We start from the raw sequence: 14,244 nt of genomic DNA, 5'->3' as shown, positions 1-14,244 counted from the left end.
ACCAAGATTATGCCAATGAAGGCAAATCTTGAAGGCAGGTGTTATCTCTATCCTTATGCAAGCACGGATGTGACATTTTTACCTATAACAGTAAGGTTAATCACTAATAAATAGAACTATGTTGAGAATTTAAGCATAGTATAATTAAAAAAGCTATTACATCAGAAAAATGAATATGTAAATTTACATCAAAAACTTTTTCGTGGGAAGTACCATGAACATTTTTTGAGACTTCCAAATTGTTCCTTCCTGAATGTGGATGAGTTGAAAATATCTTGAAATTCACATAGAATCTGTTTAAATAAGTGTCTGGTTTGGTCATCTTCTGGGATGAGAGAAACAGGGATTTGAATTACCAGACTGAACTAGAATTGTTATTTTGTTGTACTGCCTTTTTAGTCTCTCATTTGGAGCTTTTCTGTGGTGTATAAACAATGTGGATGTTTGCTGAAGCAGGCATTTAGAAGTTGGTCTCCTGCTTTGTGTGGGAGACCAAGAGAGACATTCCTCCTTGCTTCCAGCACCACACAGTGATTATTTTAATGAATTGTGTGGTGTAAAACTGCTGCAGCAGCAGAACTTGATCCATTCCTGTCTCATTCACAACGTGCCTCTGGTATTCATCTGAAGTGTTGGAGAGCTTAATTAAAATCCATTAGTCAGAGAGACCTCTCTGGAGTAACTGGTTGCTGATCTGGAGCTCAAAGATCAGGGACTTGAATGAGAGTCCCTTAGAAATGCCTACATAGGGTCTAGTTTTCCCTTTCAAGGTGGTTCATCATCTGCTAAAAGCAACCCCTCCTTCCCTGCTTTTCCTGCTGCCTTTCTGATGTTACTCTATCCCATGTTTACACAGAGCTAAAACAATTCCAGGTCTGTCATTTTGGTTGTCAGGGATCTGAAATGTAGGACATGGGGTCTGTACTGGGAGCTGAATTTTGCACCTGGAATCCATTCTCACTTTGGTTTATGCTGCCTATATCATGATAATATTCATGCTAAAGTTAAACAGAGAAAAGGAACATACCACATGCTGCTCCTGGATCCCTTGCCATTTATTTGCACTGGTAGATTTCTTCTTAAGAACCTGCTAAAAGCATTTACAGTGGCTCTGTAGGATGGGTCTGCAGGTCCTCTGGGAGCTGGCTCTTCCTCTCTCTTCCCCCCCTTCTTTTTTTCCTCTCTCTCTCTCCAAGCGAAGCACCTGTACCAGACTTGTCCTCATCAAACCTGGCACACAGGGACTGTGAAATGCACAGTGGTCACCAGGTTACCCTTAGGCTGAACCTGTTGCCTTGGTGTTTTAAATATTTTAGCAAGCTTTCTCTTTTTTTTTGTTAATTCTAGGACCAAAGAAGACAAGAGACTGAATTATCTGAATTATGCTTCTACAACAGAACTGGGTTTCTCCTCATTGGGCATGGCAGAGCCTGGGGAAGCCCTTCCTTTTGTTTGTTTTCTTAATGTTACAAACAGCTGATCTGGAAGCCAGGAGAGGTCATCAATTTGTCTGGAAAACAGGTAGGATAAAGATATATTCTCTTATCTACTAGATAATTCCTGTGTTTCAGGATTGAGTGATTGCCTGTTTTTCATTCTGTTTTAGCTCAATAATAAATTAAAAAGGCCTGGTAATTTCTTCTGTTCTGTTTTTTTTTGTAACTGAAAAATAGAGGAGTTTAATCTCTGTTTTAGGTTAGTAATCTTCATGCGTGTTGCAGTTAAATACCAGAGTGACTCCAGAGTATAATTCTGGACTCCTTAATACTTTTAATCCAAGAGTAAAATATTGACTGGATCCTGATATCGTCATCCTAATGTTGTTTCCTTCAAAATATTTAATAATTTTCTTTTCATTTTTGAATGCAAAGGGCACACTTTCAGGATGTACTGAGCCAGAAGTCCATGCTCTGGTTGACCTGTTTGTAATTTCCTTGGTACATTTAGTGAATTATTTCTGTTCCTCGGTCAGGTTGGATACATGCAGGGTTTGAATATGCAAAACCAGGTGTGCACAAGGCTTGGAAACACGTGAAGACACGTTGATAGACTCTCAGTGACAGGGAGGTAATGGGTAGGAGATGGTGTGATACAGCTGCACAAACCCAAACTTGATGCACTGGATGCTTACTTTGTAGCACAACACACAACAACAGAGAATGTTCAGTGAGATGGAAAAATTGTCGAATTGGGAAATGTTTACTTAAAGTACTTAATCAAAAATACCCAGCTGAACCAGAGGTTTCAGTGCCCAGGATCCCTTTGAGGTTTGGCCTTTTGTGAGGTTCTTTGGTATTTTGGTTATTTGTTTTTTAATTATAGTTCTGTGGAAGGTAATAGACTGAATGAACTGAATAATGAAGCAATTATTCCAGGAGGGCTCCTGTCCTTCTAGTGGGATCAACACCAGCTTCTTGCCTGGCTGCTGGGATGGGAGGCTGAGTGCTGGGGAAGTGCAATATGACACTGTATTTCCAAAGACTCTTTTTTTTACAATGTCTAACATATGAAATGAAGAGGAAATAAACACCAACTGTCTTTCCCCAATTCGCTGTTTATTTACCTGATTTTTGAACAAGCTTTGAAAGGTAGAGTTGTTTTCTTAAGACAAATTAGAGCCTTCGTTGCTGTCTGTCTTCTCTTCAGTTCTGAGATGTGTTGTGCCATCAGTCTTTAGGGCTGTACATTTGAAGTCATAAGAATTTAGTTTGACTTGATGATTCTAGCTGACAATAAGGGGTTATTGATGCTTCAAAGGCATCTGAGGCAGATTTGTTTAGACCTAAGAGAAGGTGGTGCCCAGGTGTGTGTGGACGTGGGCACCATGCACTGAAAGCCCCACGATGAGCTTGTTGTAAAAGTCTGTCTTCCAGATGCAGAAGAAAATTGTCAGCTCCTGTGACTCCCACAGTGAATTAAAAATATCTGAGCCCTCAAGAGTCACTTTGAAAACCACAAATCCTAAGCTTGTTTTGATGTACTTTCTCTGCTTATGTAGTGACAAGAGGTAGAAAACAACTTTGAGTGAAATGTTTTCCAAATGAAAATCACTTGTGAGCTTCAGCCAAAATCATTGTCCTGTTGGGAAAAAAAAAAGAAAGAATTTTTTTTCTCCAGTATTTGTAAACATTTTTTTCTTTTTCTTTTTTCACTGGAGTATTTTGTTGAAAATATGATAAAAGTTACATCTAAAGCCCAAATGTTTAGTTCTAGGTTGAAACAAATAGTATGTTCACCCAGAACACTTTGTTTTGCTAAGAAACAGTATTTGAGAAGCCCCTTTTTTCTCTGCAGTAGTAGTGAAGCATTGGCATTTCTAAATTTTTGAAAAGATTACAGGGAAGAAGGTTCTAAAAATTTTGGGAAGAGTGGGATGGTAAGTTGAGTGGAACAGGTGGATCTGAAGAGGTTGAAGGGTTAACATAACCTGTTGTGGCAGGATATTAATAATAAAATAACTTCGGGATGTAGATTGTGGAGACTTTGGCATATTGAGGTCTGTGGTTTGTATAATAATAATAATAATAATAAAAAAATTATCCCATAGTTTGAGGATTTTTGTCCCCAATGCAACATAAGAAAAATTAAATAAAAGCACAACACAGAGAACCTAAAATTAAAAAAATTTAATGTCAGAACTGAGCAGATCCATTCTGATAGAAAGACCTGCAGCTGTTGTCTTTTTTTTTTTTTTTTAAAATGAAACAACCTGATGAGAAATGAGCAATCCTTAATGGGAAAGTGGATGATCTGTTCTGTTTTTAAATCTTGAATTGACTGCTGAAAGCATGGCGAGTTACTTACCTGCTGGGGAGAAATCCAACTCCTTATTGAAATGTCATGCTTTATAATTAAATAAGATTATGCTACTGAAAGCTCTGACTTTATGAAAATGAATTTATATGTACTAAAATGAATTTTCCTAGCACATGGAAGTCCAGGGAGGCATCCTTAATATAGATGGGACTAAAAAAAAATAAAAAACAGAAAAGAAAAAAAAATCATATCAGCACTGCAGTTTATAACACAGACTTTTTTTTCAATTAAGTCCTTGATTTTATCTAATGAAAATTTGCACATTTTCAAGCTGGGCTTAGTGGTCTTGGTGTAGGTGAAAGCAACAATATTGAAATCAGTGCATCTACAAAAAACTCAGGCTCTGTGATTCTAAAATGTAAGAACTTGTCAGTATGAGGTAAATTATACATGCTCTTCCCTGTCACTTGCGTGTTCCTTATTTGTGGCCTGTTTTAAAACCCTTTATTTTGAGCTTCTGGCATTTAGAAGTTACATATTGATGTCCAAATATGTGTGCACTGTATCTTTTGGTTTCAAGATGTTTCTTGTCAGATACTCATTTAGTGACCACTAAACATGAAAGCAGTAATTATATTGGTTAAATTACTCAGCAGCCTCAAAGAGCTGAACAATTTTCTCACTCTTGCTAAGTTTGATTGGATCTAAATTCTCGTAAATTAATAGTATTTAATGCAATTTCCAATTAACAATTTGCATATTTCCCTGTGTTGATTTTTTGCAACACTTGAGAGGTCCTAAAAGCTCCTGGAATGTCTGCAATGCCAATATTTCTGTGTTTTAGTGACAGCAATTCAGGCTTTTAAAACTGTGTATGGAACGTTGACACACACATGAATCCACAGCATAGTTCCAGTTGGTTGATTTTTTGGTGAAGCTCTGAGATTTAGTTCTAAAGTCAAAATGAAGTGTAAAATATGTGCAACACAGGAAATATTTTGTGTACTTTACCGAAGAGGGGCTGATAATTAGGATTGCAAAATGCTGAGGTGTCTTTTCCCAGAGCCACTTGCTGTTGTTCATGGGTTAGTTGCCATCTCCCCATCACTGCTGGTGTCTTCACCTCCTTCATAAACTGTACTTCAGTAACTGTGCATGTGCTGTTTCCCCCAAAACACTGAGAGATTGAAAAGGATAAGGGGTATTCCCACAGAAGTGACTCTCAGAGCTAAAGCAATGATGCAGCTTTATTTTTTAATAAGCGGAATATTATAAAAATGTTTCTTGTAGGGTGAAATTGTTCTGATTTTTAGGAAAAATCAGTTCTTTAATCATGATAAAATTACTAACATGGAAATAATTATCTACTATGGAAGGGAAAAAGGGGACTGTTAGAAGGTGTTGTGTCCCAGGGAGTTCTCCATCTGTAATTCTCTACCAAAAATGAGTCAGGATGGCGATTTAGCCCAGCAGGGACGTGCTCCCTGATATGAGAGGAAGAGCACTGAAAGTGAGGTATCAGACTGGGAAATGGGTTTGTAATGATTCTGATCACAGTAGAGAGATTTTTACCTGAGGAAGAAGCCATTAAACCTGTGGAGTTCGTGGGCTTTGGGGATCCAGGTGTGTGAACCGTAAGTGCTCTTGCCCCAGGTGAACACAGGAAAACTTCAGTTCGGAGTCGCTACCCGTATTTGAAAGTTGTCCTTAAAATAGGGTGAGCAAATGGGTTTTGATCATTAGTCTTTCTTCAGAAACAATCCATAATGGAAAAGGTACGAAATGAACTTTTCAGAGAACCACTTCTAACGTGGAGGAACCTTTGAACTGCCCGTGAGGGTGGGCGAGGCAGCCGCGGCTGCGATGAAAAAGGGTCTTTTGTTCTCTGTTCTCAGATAATGCTGCCATAAAGTGCCCTTTCTCAAGATCGTAGTTTCAGGAAGGTCAAGTGCTGGTTTGGAAGTGCCTTTGACCTTACGTATTAAAAGACAGGTTTTTACCTGCGTACACTAAATGTTAAAAGGAGTCCAGGTCTTCAAAGGACAGCAGAGCTCAAACCTGCTGAAAGAAGATTCAAAAATAGCTCTGCAACAAGTGAAGTTTTTCGAGAAGCTCAACAAAGTGAAGAGTGATGATCTGTCCTAGATTAAGTGATTTTTCTATTTGATAGGACAACACCTCGTGAATGAGGCACCGGTGGCTTTTTAGTGATCTTTGTGTGGCATCTGGGAGCTTTATGATATTTCTCACTCATGATTCCAAACTTCTAATGATGAAAAGTTGTTCTAAAAGGATAAGCCTTCTTATTTTTACCTTGAACTTTAATAATGACCAGTTTATACCTCTGTTCTTGAGCCAGACTGCTCTTTATTTAAGTAACACTTCTTTTGGTCATTGCTGCTAATGTGTTTACTCATTGAGGGTATCAAGCTTCTGGACCTCTATGAGTAAACATATTCTTTTTGAAAGAAATCTTTTCTTAGCATTGCTCCTCAGAATTATATCAAATCTCAATGAAGATTTCACCTACTGATATTTTACAATTGTAATAGAAGTGTCTGGCTTAAAATATCTCTGAATCATTTTTAAAAAATATTTTGTAATGAACAGTTTTATTTGAAGCAGGTTAGTTGTTTTTAATGTGTTGGTATAGTTTCATTATTAAAAAAGCGATTTAAATAAAAAATTAGTACTTTAGTTCTAAATTTGTCTAAAATAATTATTTATGAAGAATATTTTATGGGAAAATATAAATTACACTTTTATTTCTATGAAACTTTAAAAAACCCCAATAATATTCAAATATTCAGAGAAAGTTTTTTGCAAAATTTCATTAGCAGCGAAACTTAATATGCTGGTTGATATAAGTCACTGATATTTGAGAAGCTTTAAGGGTGACCTCAAAGCTAATTTCATGTTTCCTCAGACAGAAGTGCAGCTGTTTCAGATGGATAAACATTTGGGTTTCTCTCTTCATTTTCCTTACCATTTCCTATCCACATTTTCCCCTTCCTGTTCCATAGACCTCTAAATTCTGTTACATAATGTTCTGCTGCTGCACCTCACCTGCATTATTCCAGTTCTGATGTGGTGTCCTCACGTGGTCTTGTTTTCTCAACGGCTGAATCCAACTTGTCTTCGAGTTGTAGAGATGCAGTTGTTGCCTTAATTTATACCCCTTTGCAGTGGTTGTGCAGTTAATGTTTAGGTGGATGAGACATTTCAAAGCTGGTGGAGACCTTGTGTTTACAGGCAGTAGATACTGGTGTGTTTGTCAGAGAACCAGAGAGACATACACCATAAGAGCTCCATCTCTCTTCTGGAGAACCTTTCTTATGCTGGAAGATCATTTTCCAACCTGATCTTTCCTCCAGGTGCTCGAGGTCTGTGTTGGGTTGGATAAATGCCACAGCAGCCCAAAGCACACCCACGGGGGTCCTACCCTTATCCCACCGGGCTCAAAGATCTGCGTACGGGACATGGCTGAGGGACCTGCCCTGTGGCACAGAGAATGTAATTGAAATTGTTCCTGGAGGAGTTTGGGAAGTGTAATTAGCGATGCAGAAGTGCCTAAACTGAAGCTGTTTTTCCTTGTCTGTAAACTCGGTGTTTCCAAGTTGTTCCCTTATTAGCTCTGGTTTCCTGTAGGGACCTGTCGGCACCAGTGGAAGGTTCTTGGTGGCACTACTTAAAGAAAGGATCACTGGCTTCTGTATATTTCCCTAGAAAAACACACTCCAGCGTAGGGTATGAGACCAATTAAAAAGTTAAGCAAAGGAGGAACTGAAATAACACTGAAATTAAGTTCCAAAATTTACACTTTACATGCTTGGAATGCGAGTTCCTCGGCGGAGACGAGCGCTGAGCCGCAGCACGGCTGTGGGCTGGTGCCTTGCTGCGTTCAGATGGGAGCTTTTACAGCATGTTCCTGGTAATTTTGTTATTGTTGGGCTTCCAAAACTATTTCAACAGTTCTTTTACACAAAGGCCGCCCGCTTTAACAAACATCTTTGTCTAACCAACATCAGATGTTCAGTAGGTGGTGGTTTAAACTAGATTACACAAGAGATTCACACTAATCTTTTAATGTCCCTCTTCCCCTCCTGAGAATAATAGTTTTTGAGAATAAGGTGCTTTTTTCTGCGTTTTGTTGGTATTGGGAAAAGTATGTTAGGCTTCTTATCCTTTTCTTTCCTCAGTAGTTACTATGGGAACAGAGCTGGGGGGTCACAGGGGAAAATCTGCAAAAGTGGTTTCTTTTAAATTGTTCATTTTAAAAAATAAAAAGATAGCTTATTATTGTTGGAATTGTGGTACTTTTCATTCAACTTCATTGGATTGTATTGTACATATTTCAGACACAAAAGAAGCACAGTGAGTGGCAAGAAAAACAGATGGGGATGTTTTTGTAGTTTTTTCCTTGGGGTTAATATTTTTTTAATTGAATGCAGCTGTTGGAAAGATTTCTGTTGTTACGTATAGGTGGAGCATTAAAAATGGATGATCAGATTTTCAGCCTGTTTTAGCAGAGTACTAGATTTAATTATTTTGCTGCCCTTGTTCAGAACCCTGCAGGGTTTTTTTTCTTAATAATTATATCTTAAGTTAGTAAGAGTTTTACTTGGCCTCTTAGTTGAATGATTTCAGTATATAGGGATAATCACCTTCTCATTCAGCTCTTGTGTAGAGCACAATTATTATGGGTGAAAATACACAAAATTGTATTAGAAGTTCCCAAGATGCCTATTGTTGTTCTCACTATGCAAGTAATGCTGCTGATTCTTTCTAGGGACTCTTCGTGAGGTTTGGGTTGTCTGCCTTCTCATACCCTTATTCCCTAGATTTTTTTTTTTCCCCTCTGGCATTTATGAGAATAGTCCTGCTGTCTTCAACTTATTCTTTGTATTCTTTCTTAGTTTCAAAAAATATGAATGTCAAAAGCCAGGAAAATGAATTAGAGAAGTTAGAAGGGATAGGGGATATTTTGTGGTAATCCAGATGATTGCAGTAGTGTCGATATGGTTTATTTTAATCACTTTCAACTAGTGGATAGATATGATGAAATTGCTACTTAATATGATAGTTTTGAATGTAGGATCTTCAATTTGCCTGGGCAATTCCTGCTGAGATTAGTACGAGTGTGGTGTGTGAATCCAGAGACACTGTCTGGTCCTTACTCTTGATGACACTGGTGTCCACCACCACTTGTGCAGTTCCTTCTTCCAGAGACCTTTTAAAGTTTGTGGTTAAATGTGTCTCCATGTCGTACTTGCTTATAATAGTGATTGAGGATTACAGAGCTAAGTTTGGAAAAGCGTGTTAAAACTTCATTACAGCGCTTCTATAGTGGTTCTGTGTGCTGGGGGATGAGTTGTAGACAGTTGCTCAAGTAGGTCCAGCTTTTGTGTGGCGTGTCCTGGAAGGCTGGCCATGAAAAATCACTTTTCAAATGAGAACTTAATAAAAACTTTCCTGCTCTGAACGCTAAGCCCTGCTCCCCGTGCGATTAGTGGTTTCATTTCTTTCTCAGCAGTTGGGTAATGATTATGGCTCCAGATGCTGCAGGAGTGATAAAGAGAGTGATTAATTTCACTTGAAAGGGCATATGTTCAAAGAGGAGCCAGCCCAGCGCCTCGGAGACGGAGCTGAGTGTGTGCCTTGGTACCCAGCGGATCCCGGGGAAAGGACCGTACACCTCCCTTATTTACCCTAAGCCAATATATTTGCTACCTGTTTTTTGTGCATTGCCCCCCACCCCCCCCCCTTGTTGTATTCCACAGGATCTGTTTTAAAGGCTCTTGGTGGCTCTGTAAAGCAGTGCTGTCAGACTTTCAGCAGAAGGCGTTGAGAAGGGGCTGATGCCACCAGCACAGAACTCTGAGAACAAACTCAGAGTTGTGTTTATACCCTGTACAGAATTAAGTGGTAATGAGAGGTTCATATTCCCTGGATTAGTCAACAGCAGCTTTCAAAGTCTTCCTACGCATCATTTGCAATAATAGTTCACGCTGGATGACTCTGAAAAATTCTGACATTCAAGGCATTATATTTTCAATATGCTTAAAAAATTAAATGTGTAAGGGAGGTACTTCTTTAAGTTTTTATCAGGATTTTATTGACCTCTTGAATAGGTCAACAGAAGTATGAAATATGGCTGGGGGTGCCAGCCATGAGGTTAAACCCAGGGTGAGGGGATATTTGGTGTTTATTGTTTTATCTGAAATTTTTCACTGATTGGTGTATTCTATCACCCCTGAGATCCAAAGACCTGCAAATATCAATAGTTTAAAAATATCCACCCATGTGAAGCATATTTTAATTCTCTACAGTGTGACATTTATAATCATAACTTTCATTACTTTGAAGCTGCTGAAGGGAAAACTAACTTCAATAATTGTGACACCTTCAACATCTTTTGACCCATTAGTTAAATTGATTTGTGTTACTCAGCTGCTTTTAAGCAAAATTAGCTCTGCTGGTTAGAGCATGGTGCTAATAACACCAAGGTTGTGGGTTTGATCCCAGTGCAGGCCATTTATGTTGAGTTGGACACGATGATCCTTGTGGGTCCCTTCCCACTCAGACTATTCTGTGATTCTGTGAAATAAGCACTTTTCTTGTAGCTATTGAAGATCTTCACAATAGAGACACTGGATATAGGAAAAAAGTATTTCTAACGTTTAATTTTCTATGGATTTAATAAATGCATAGAAATAAACGTCTATTAGCTGCAGAGTTTTGAAGCAGCTGCCCAGAATTAGAGTTTTTACAGACAAAGATTAAAAGGAAGCTTTAATGATAAAACACTGGGAACTTTTCAGAAGTTCTGTTATTAAATATAGTGCACATAAGGTAGCACTCATGTTTTTATTGTCATTCCCTTAATATTCTTGGTTGCATTAATAAAGTAATGCTGTGTTCAAGAGGAAGTGGAAATGAATTTCAGTACATTGTTCACAACTCTGTGTGTTAAATGTGTTCAGTGCATCACTGAAATAAGTAACTTGTCTAAGAGTTCAATATTTTCAGTTAAACTAATTCAGTACATTTATTTTTCAACCAGCATTAAATATTTTATAAGCCCAGTATAATTGTACCTTGATTTAAAACATTGTTAATGTGAGAATTTGTGATTCTGTAGATTTGAAGTCGTGTCTGTGTTTAACAGGCGGCCAACGTGGATTCGTTTTGAAGTTGTAGGAATCCAATAATGAGGGTTTATCCAAACTTTAACTGTTATTGATCTCACTTTACTCTTAAGGAAATATTAATCCTCTATCTTCTGCACTCCTCTGCAAAATGCAAAGAAGATCTTACTTTAAGGATTGTCCCCAAACAATTTCAAACTTGAAAAAGTGTGCAAAACCACCTTCCCAAAACCCCAAGTACATCCTTGTATGCACAGCATTGGGAAAGTTATCCGTGTGTCTGAGTGTTACATATATTGCTCAGATGTTTGGGGGGTTGTTTAAGCATTAATTTTTGCCTGTGTTTTATGTTAACTGTGTATAATTATTGTGTTGCCAATCCGGCCAAGGATGCTGGTGTGGTGGCATAAATAGAAACAGAGCTGCATTGTTTTGAAGAGACTGGAGATGGATCAAGTGAGAGACAGGGAAGTCAGAGTAAATGATGACAGTAATGTTATTGTGCCCTAAGGGTCTTGCAAAGTATGGTACTTAAAACCCAATTTTTTGCTTTGTAGATAAGTGAGCGTGTCTCGGTTAAATCAATATACGTGTGCAATAGATGATAAAACTTGGTATTACATACCTTCTTTGATATTTTTCATACTTACTGCTTTAAAGGTAACATTATATTTATTTTCAGAATACTCTAAAGTACTTTATGCTTTCTGTTATGAGCTTTCCAACATGTTGCTTGGTTTAGTAATGGGAGCTCAGGCAGCCCAAAATTGTCACTCTCATGTTGGGTATTTACTGATGGCTAATTGACTGCTGACCTTTGCCAGGACTCTCTTCAAAGAGCAGGGAGTGACACCAGGGGATAACAAAGCAAAGAAATTGAAAAGCAGGTGAGAAAAGGTAATTCTATGCAGTTACATTTAAATTTTGAAGGCTGGGGTTTTTTTGATAAAAACAAAGGTTAAAAACAAACAACACCCCACAGATATTTTAATGTACTCCAATACAAAAATGGGAAAGTTATACTTTACTCATCTTCTTCACTGTGATTTACTTGTCCTTGACTGATTTTTTTTTTTTTTAATGGATGAGCCAGCTTTCAAAGTCCTCAAAATGATTTAATTATTACAGCACACAGGGCCCCAAATCAGATTTAAGTTTTTTTGATAGAGTTTATGGAATAAACCAGCGAACAGATGCAGAGGATGGAGAACTGCTGGTACTCAAATCAACTAGATGATTCTACAGGCAGAAGATTCCCCATAGACCTTAACTGAAAGGTCAGGAGGTAACCTTAGTATGTGCCATTTAATCCAATGTCATTGGGATAAATGTATTGTAACTGTGTGTCTGCAGTGTATCAGGAACTGTAGAACTGGTAAACTCACAATGTTCTGAGTATATTGCCAAATAAAGCTATGCAGCATTCAATAAAGCAATTACATGAAAAGCATTACAGTCAACTTCAATTCCAATACTAGCAGCATAATCAATCATTTTCAATCCAAGGGATGGTCTAATCGCTTTTTGTTGCTGCTTTGAAAGGTTACATTACTCAGTTATCTTGCAGCCGAGCAACCTTTTCATGTTTGCTTCATGTAGGATTTTATAAATGTTCTTGCTTTTAATCTCAGTGCTTTGGTATTGTGTTTAGTGAGAGTTAAAAAATTTCCCTAACCTTATTCTGATAACTTTTTGCAGTTCTTAAACATTCTTGGAGTAGAAGACCTAATTGTTGTGAGCAACAAACACGTGATTTTGTTCAGTCCGTTTATCTCTGTAAAATCTCCTTTTTGTTCTTTGTGCTTTGTTGCCACTTTTCTTTGTGGTGGAATAATTATCCTACGTAAGTCATCTCATTCGGCTTCATCTGGTGCTTGTTCCTGTGCAGTTCAGGGACTTGCCTTCCCTTCGCCCAATTCCTGCAGTGAGTCTGACCATCTCACAGAGTTTGTTCTTCAGTCTCAGTCCTGTGACCAGCAGTGGTTGCTCTGCTCTGCTTTGCTCTCAGCTCATGGGCTGTTAGAGATCACTGCTGGTGGGTGTTAATTGGTACCACCTAGGAAACACTATTGAATTCCTTCCTCAGTCAGGTAATTTGGGAAGCAGTTAAGGGCAATTGTGTTATCACCATTAGGACAGTGCTAATATGTTGGAACTTTAATGAAAAGACAGATGTGAGAGAATGGAAAAAAGATGGGAATAAAGATGGGAAAAAAGATGATTTCCATCAAGCTTTCCTCCTGCTTCACCTCTTAAGAATAACAGGTGGTTGACTGATACAGTGACTGGTGATTCAGATTCTTTTCTGTAAGTTTTGTAGGGCCTGATCTTTTTTTCCCCAGAAGCCTAGATACTTTGTGAAAGATCCTTGTTTTCAGGTCTTCTGGAACCAGCCAGTACTTTACTTGTGGACGGTGCCATTTAGACAATATTAACCACAATGCAAAAGATTAGCTTTTAAGCAAAAGGATATCTCCTTTTCTTATATACAAACCTGGCTAATATTTCCTTGAATTACTGTGTCCTGGAGGCTGCCTGTCTGCCCATAAATTTGCTTCTTCCCTAAACCTGTAGAATTAGCATATTTTGCATGAATGAGAACTGCAAGGTCTGTAGCATTTTAGTTGTTTTCCCATTTAAATAGCAATTGAAGCAGCTGGGAAATTTTAGTTTAAGAATAAATTATCAGAGATTTGCTTCTTTTTATGTCCTTGGTATTGGCAAAACTGTCTATCTGTTAATGTATTGCTGTTGGATTTTTCATTTACTTATTTATAAAATCCTAACAGTTTTTTCATGTCCAGCCCGAATATCCATGATAGTGCCAGTGATTCCTGCTATCCCCTGGACACATACATGTGTTCTGGTCTGCTTATCTTTGGGTAGCTGTTAACACTCCATACATCTGAATGAATGTCTGTTGGGGTGGTTTTTTTTTATTTTTAGTCTTTTATCAACATAAATCTGTTTTTCTGTTGCCTCTGTGCACTGACAGCTGCACGGAGGTGGCACAGGATGTCACAGGAATCTGCTGATTGTTAATCTCATGGGCTATTTTGGTTTTTTTTTTCTTTTTTTGTTAAACTAGGCTGGTAAATGCCATATGTAAAATTTCATAGCTTTCTCATAAAACCCTTTTGGTATCTTTCTGGGCACTCTCATGATAAACTTTCCCTTAAGTATACAGAGAAATTAAATGTGAGAACCTGCGGCTAAAAGAAGTTGCTCCAAGGCAATGATTCACAAGGATGAAAAATCAATAAGAGTTTGATTAAGAAAGGGAGGAAAGTTTAGATGGGCTCTTTGCTTTGCTTTCCTGTGGGAAGTAGGGGGACAAACC

The 14,244-nt window shown here is 38.1% G+C and overlaps 1 protein-coding gene across 4 annotated transcripts in view; it reads left to right on the top strand.

Moving 5' to 3' along the window:
* THSD7B (thrombospondin type 1 domain containing 7B) overlaps window positions 1–14,244 on the top strand; it is a 308,502-nt gene that overhangs the window by 54,554 nt on the left and 239,704 nt on the right. For all 4 annotated transcript variants that reach the window (XM_027656313.1, XM_027656314.1, XM_027656315.1 and 1 more), the window contains one exon: window positions 1,348–1,521. In XM_027656313.1, coding sequence (XP_027512114.1) covers window positions 1,383–1,521 — 139 coding nt within the window. In that variant the 5' untranslated portion in view covers window positions 1,348–1,382. The remainder of the gene's footprint in view (window positions 1–1,347; window positions 1,522–14,244) is intronic.

This window comes from Corapipo altera, unplaced genomic scaffold, assembly GCF_003945725.1.
Source record: "Corapipo altera isolate COAL_440 unplaced genomic scaffold, ASM394572v1 68, whole genome shotgun sequence".
NCBI lineage: Eukaryota > Metazoa > Chordata > Aves > Passeriformes > Pipridae > Corapipo > Corapipo altera.
This window is presented reverse-complemented; position numbering and strand designations above follow the sequence as displayed.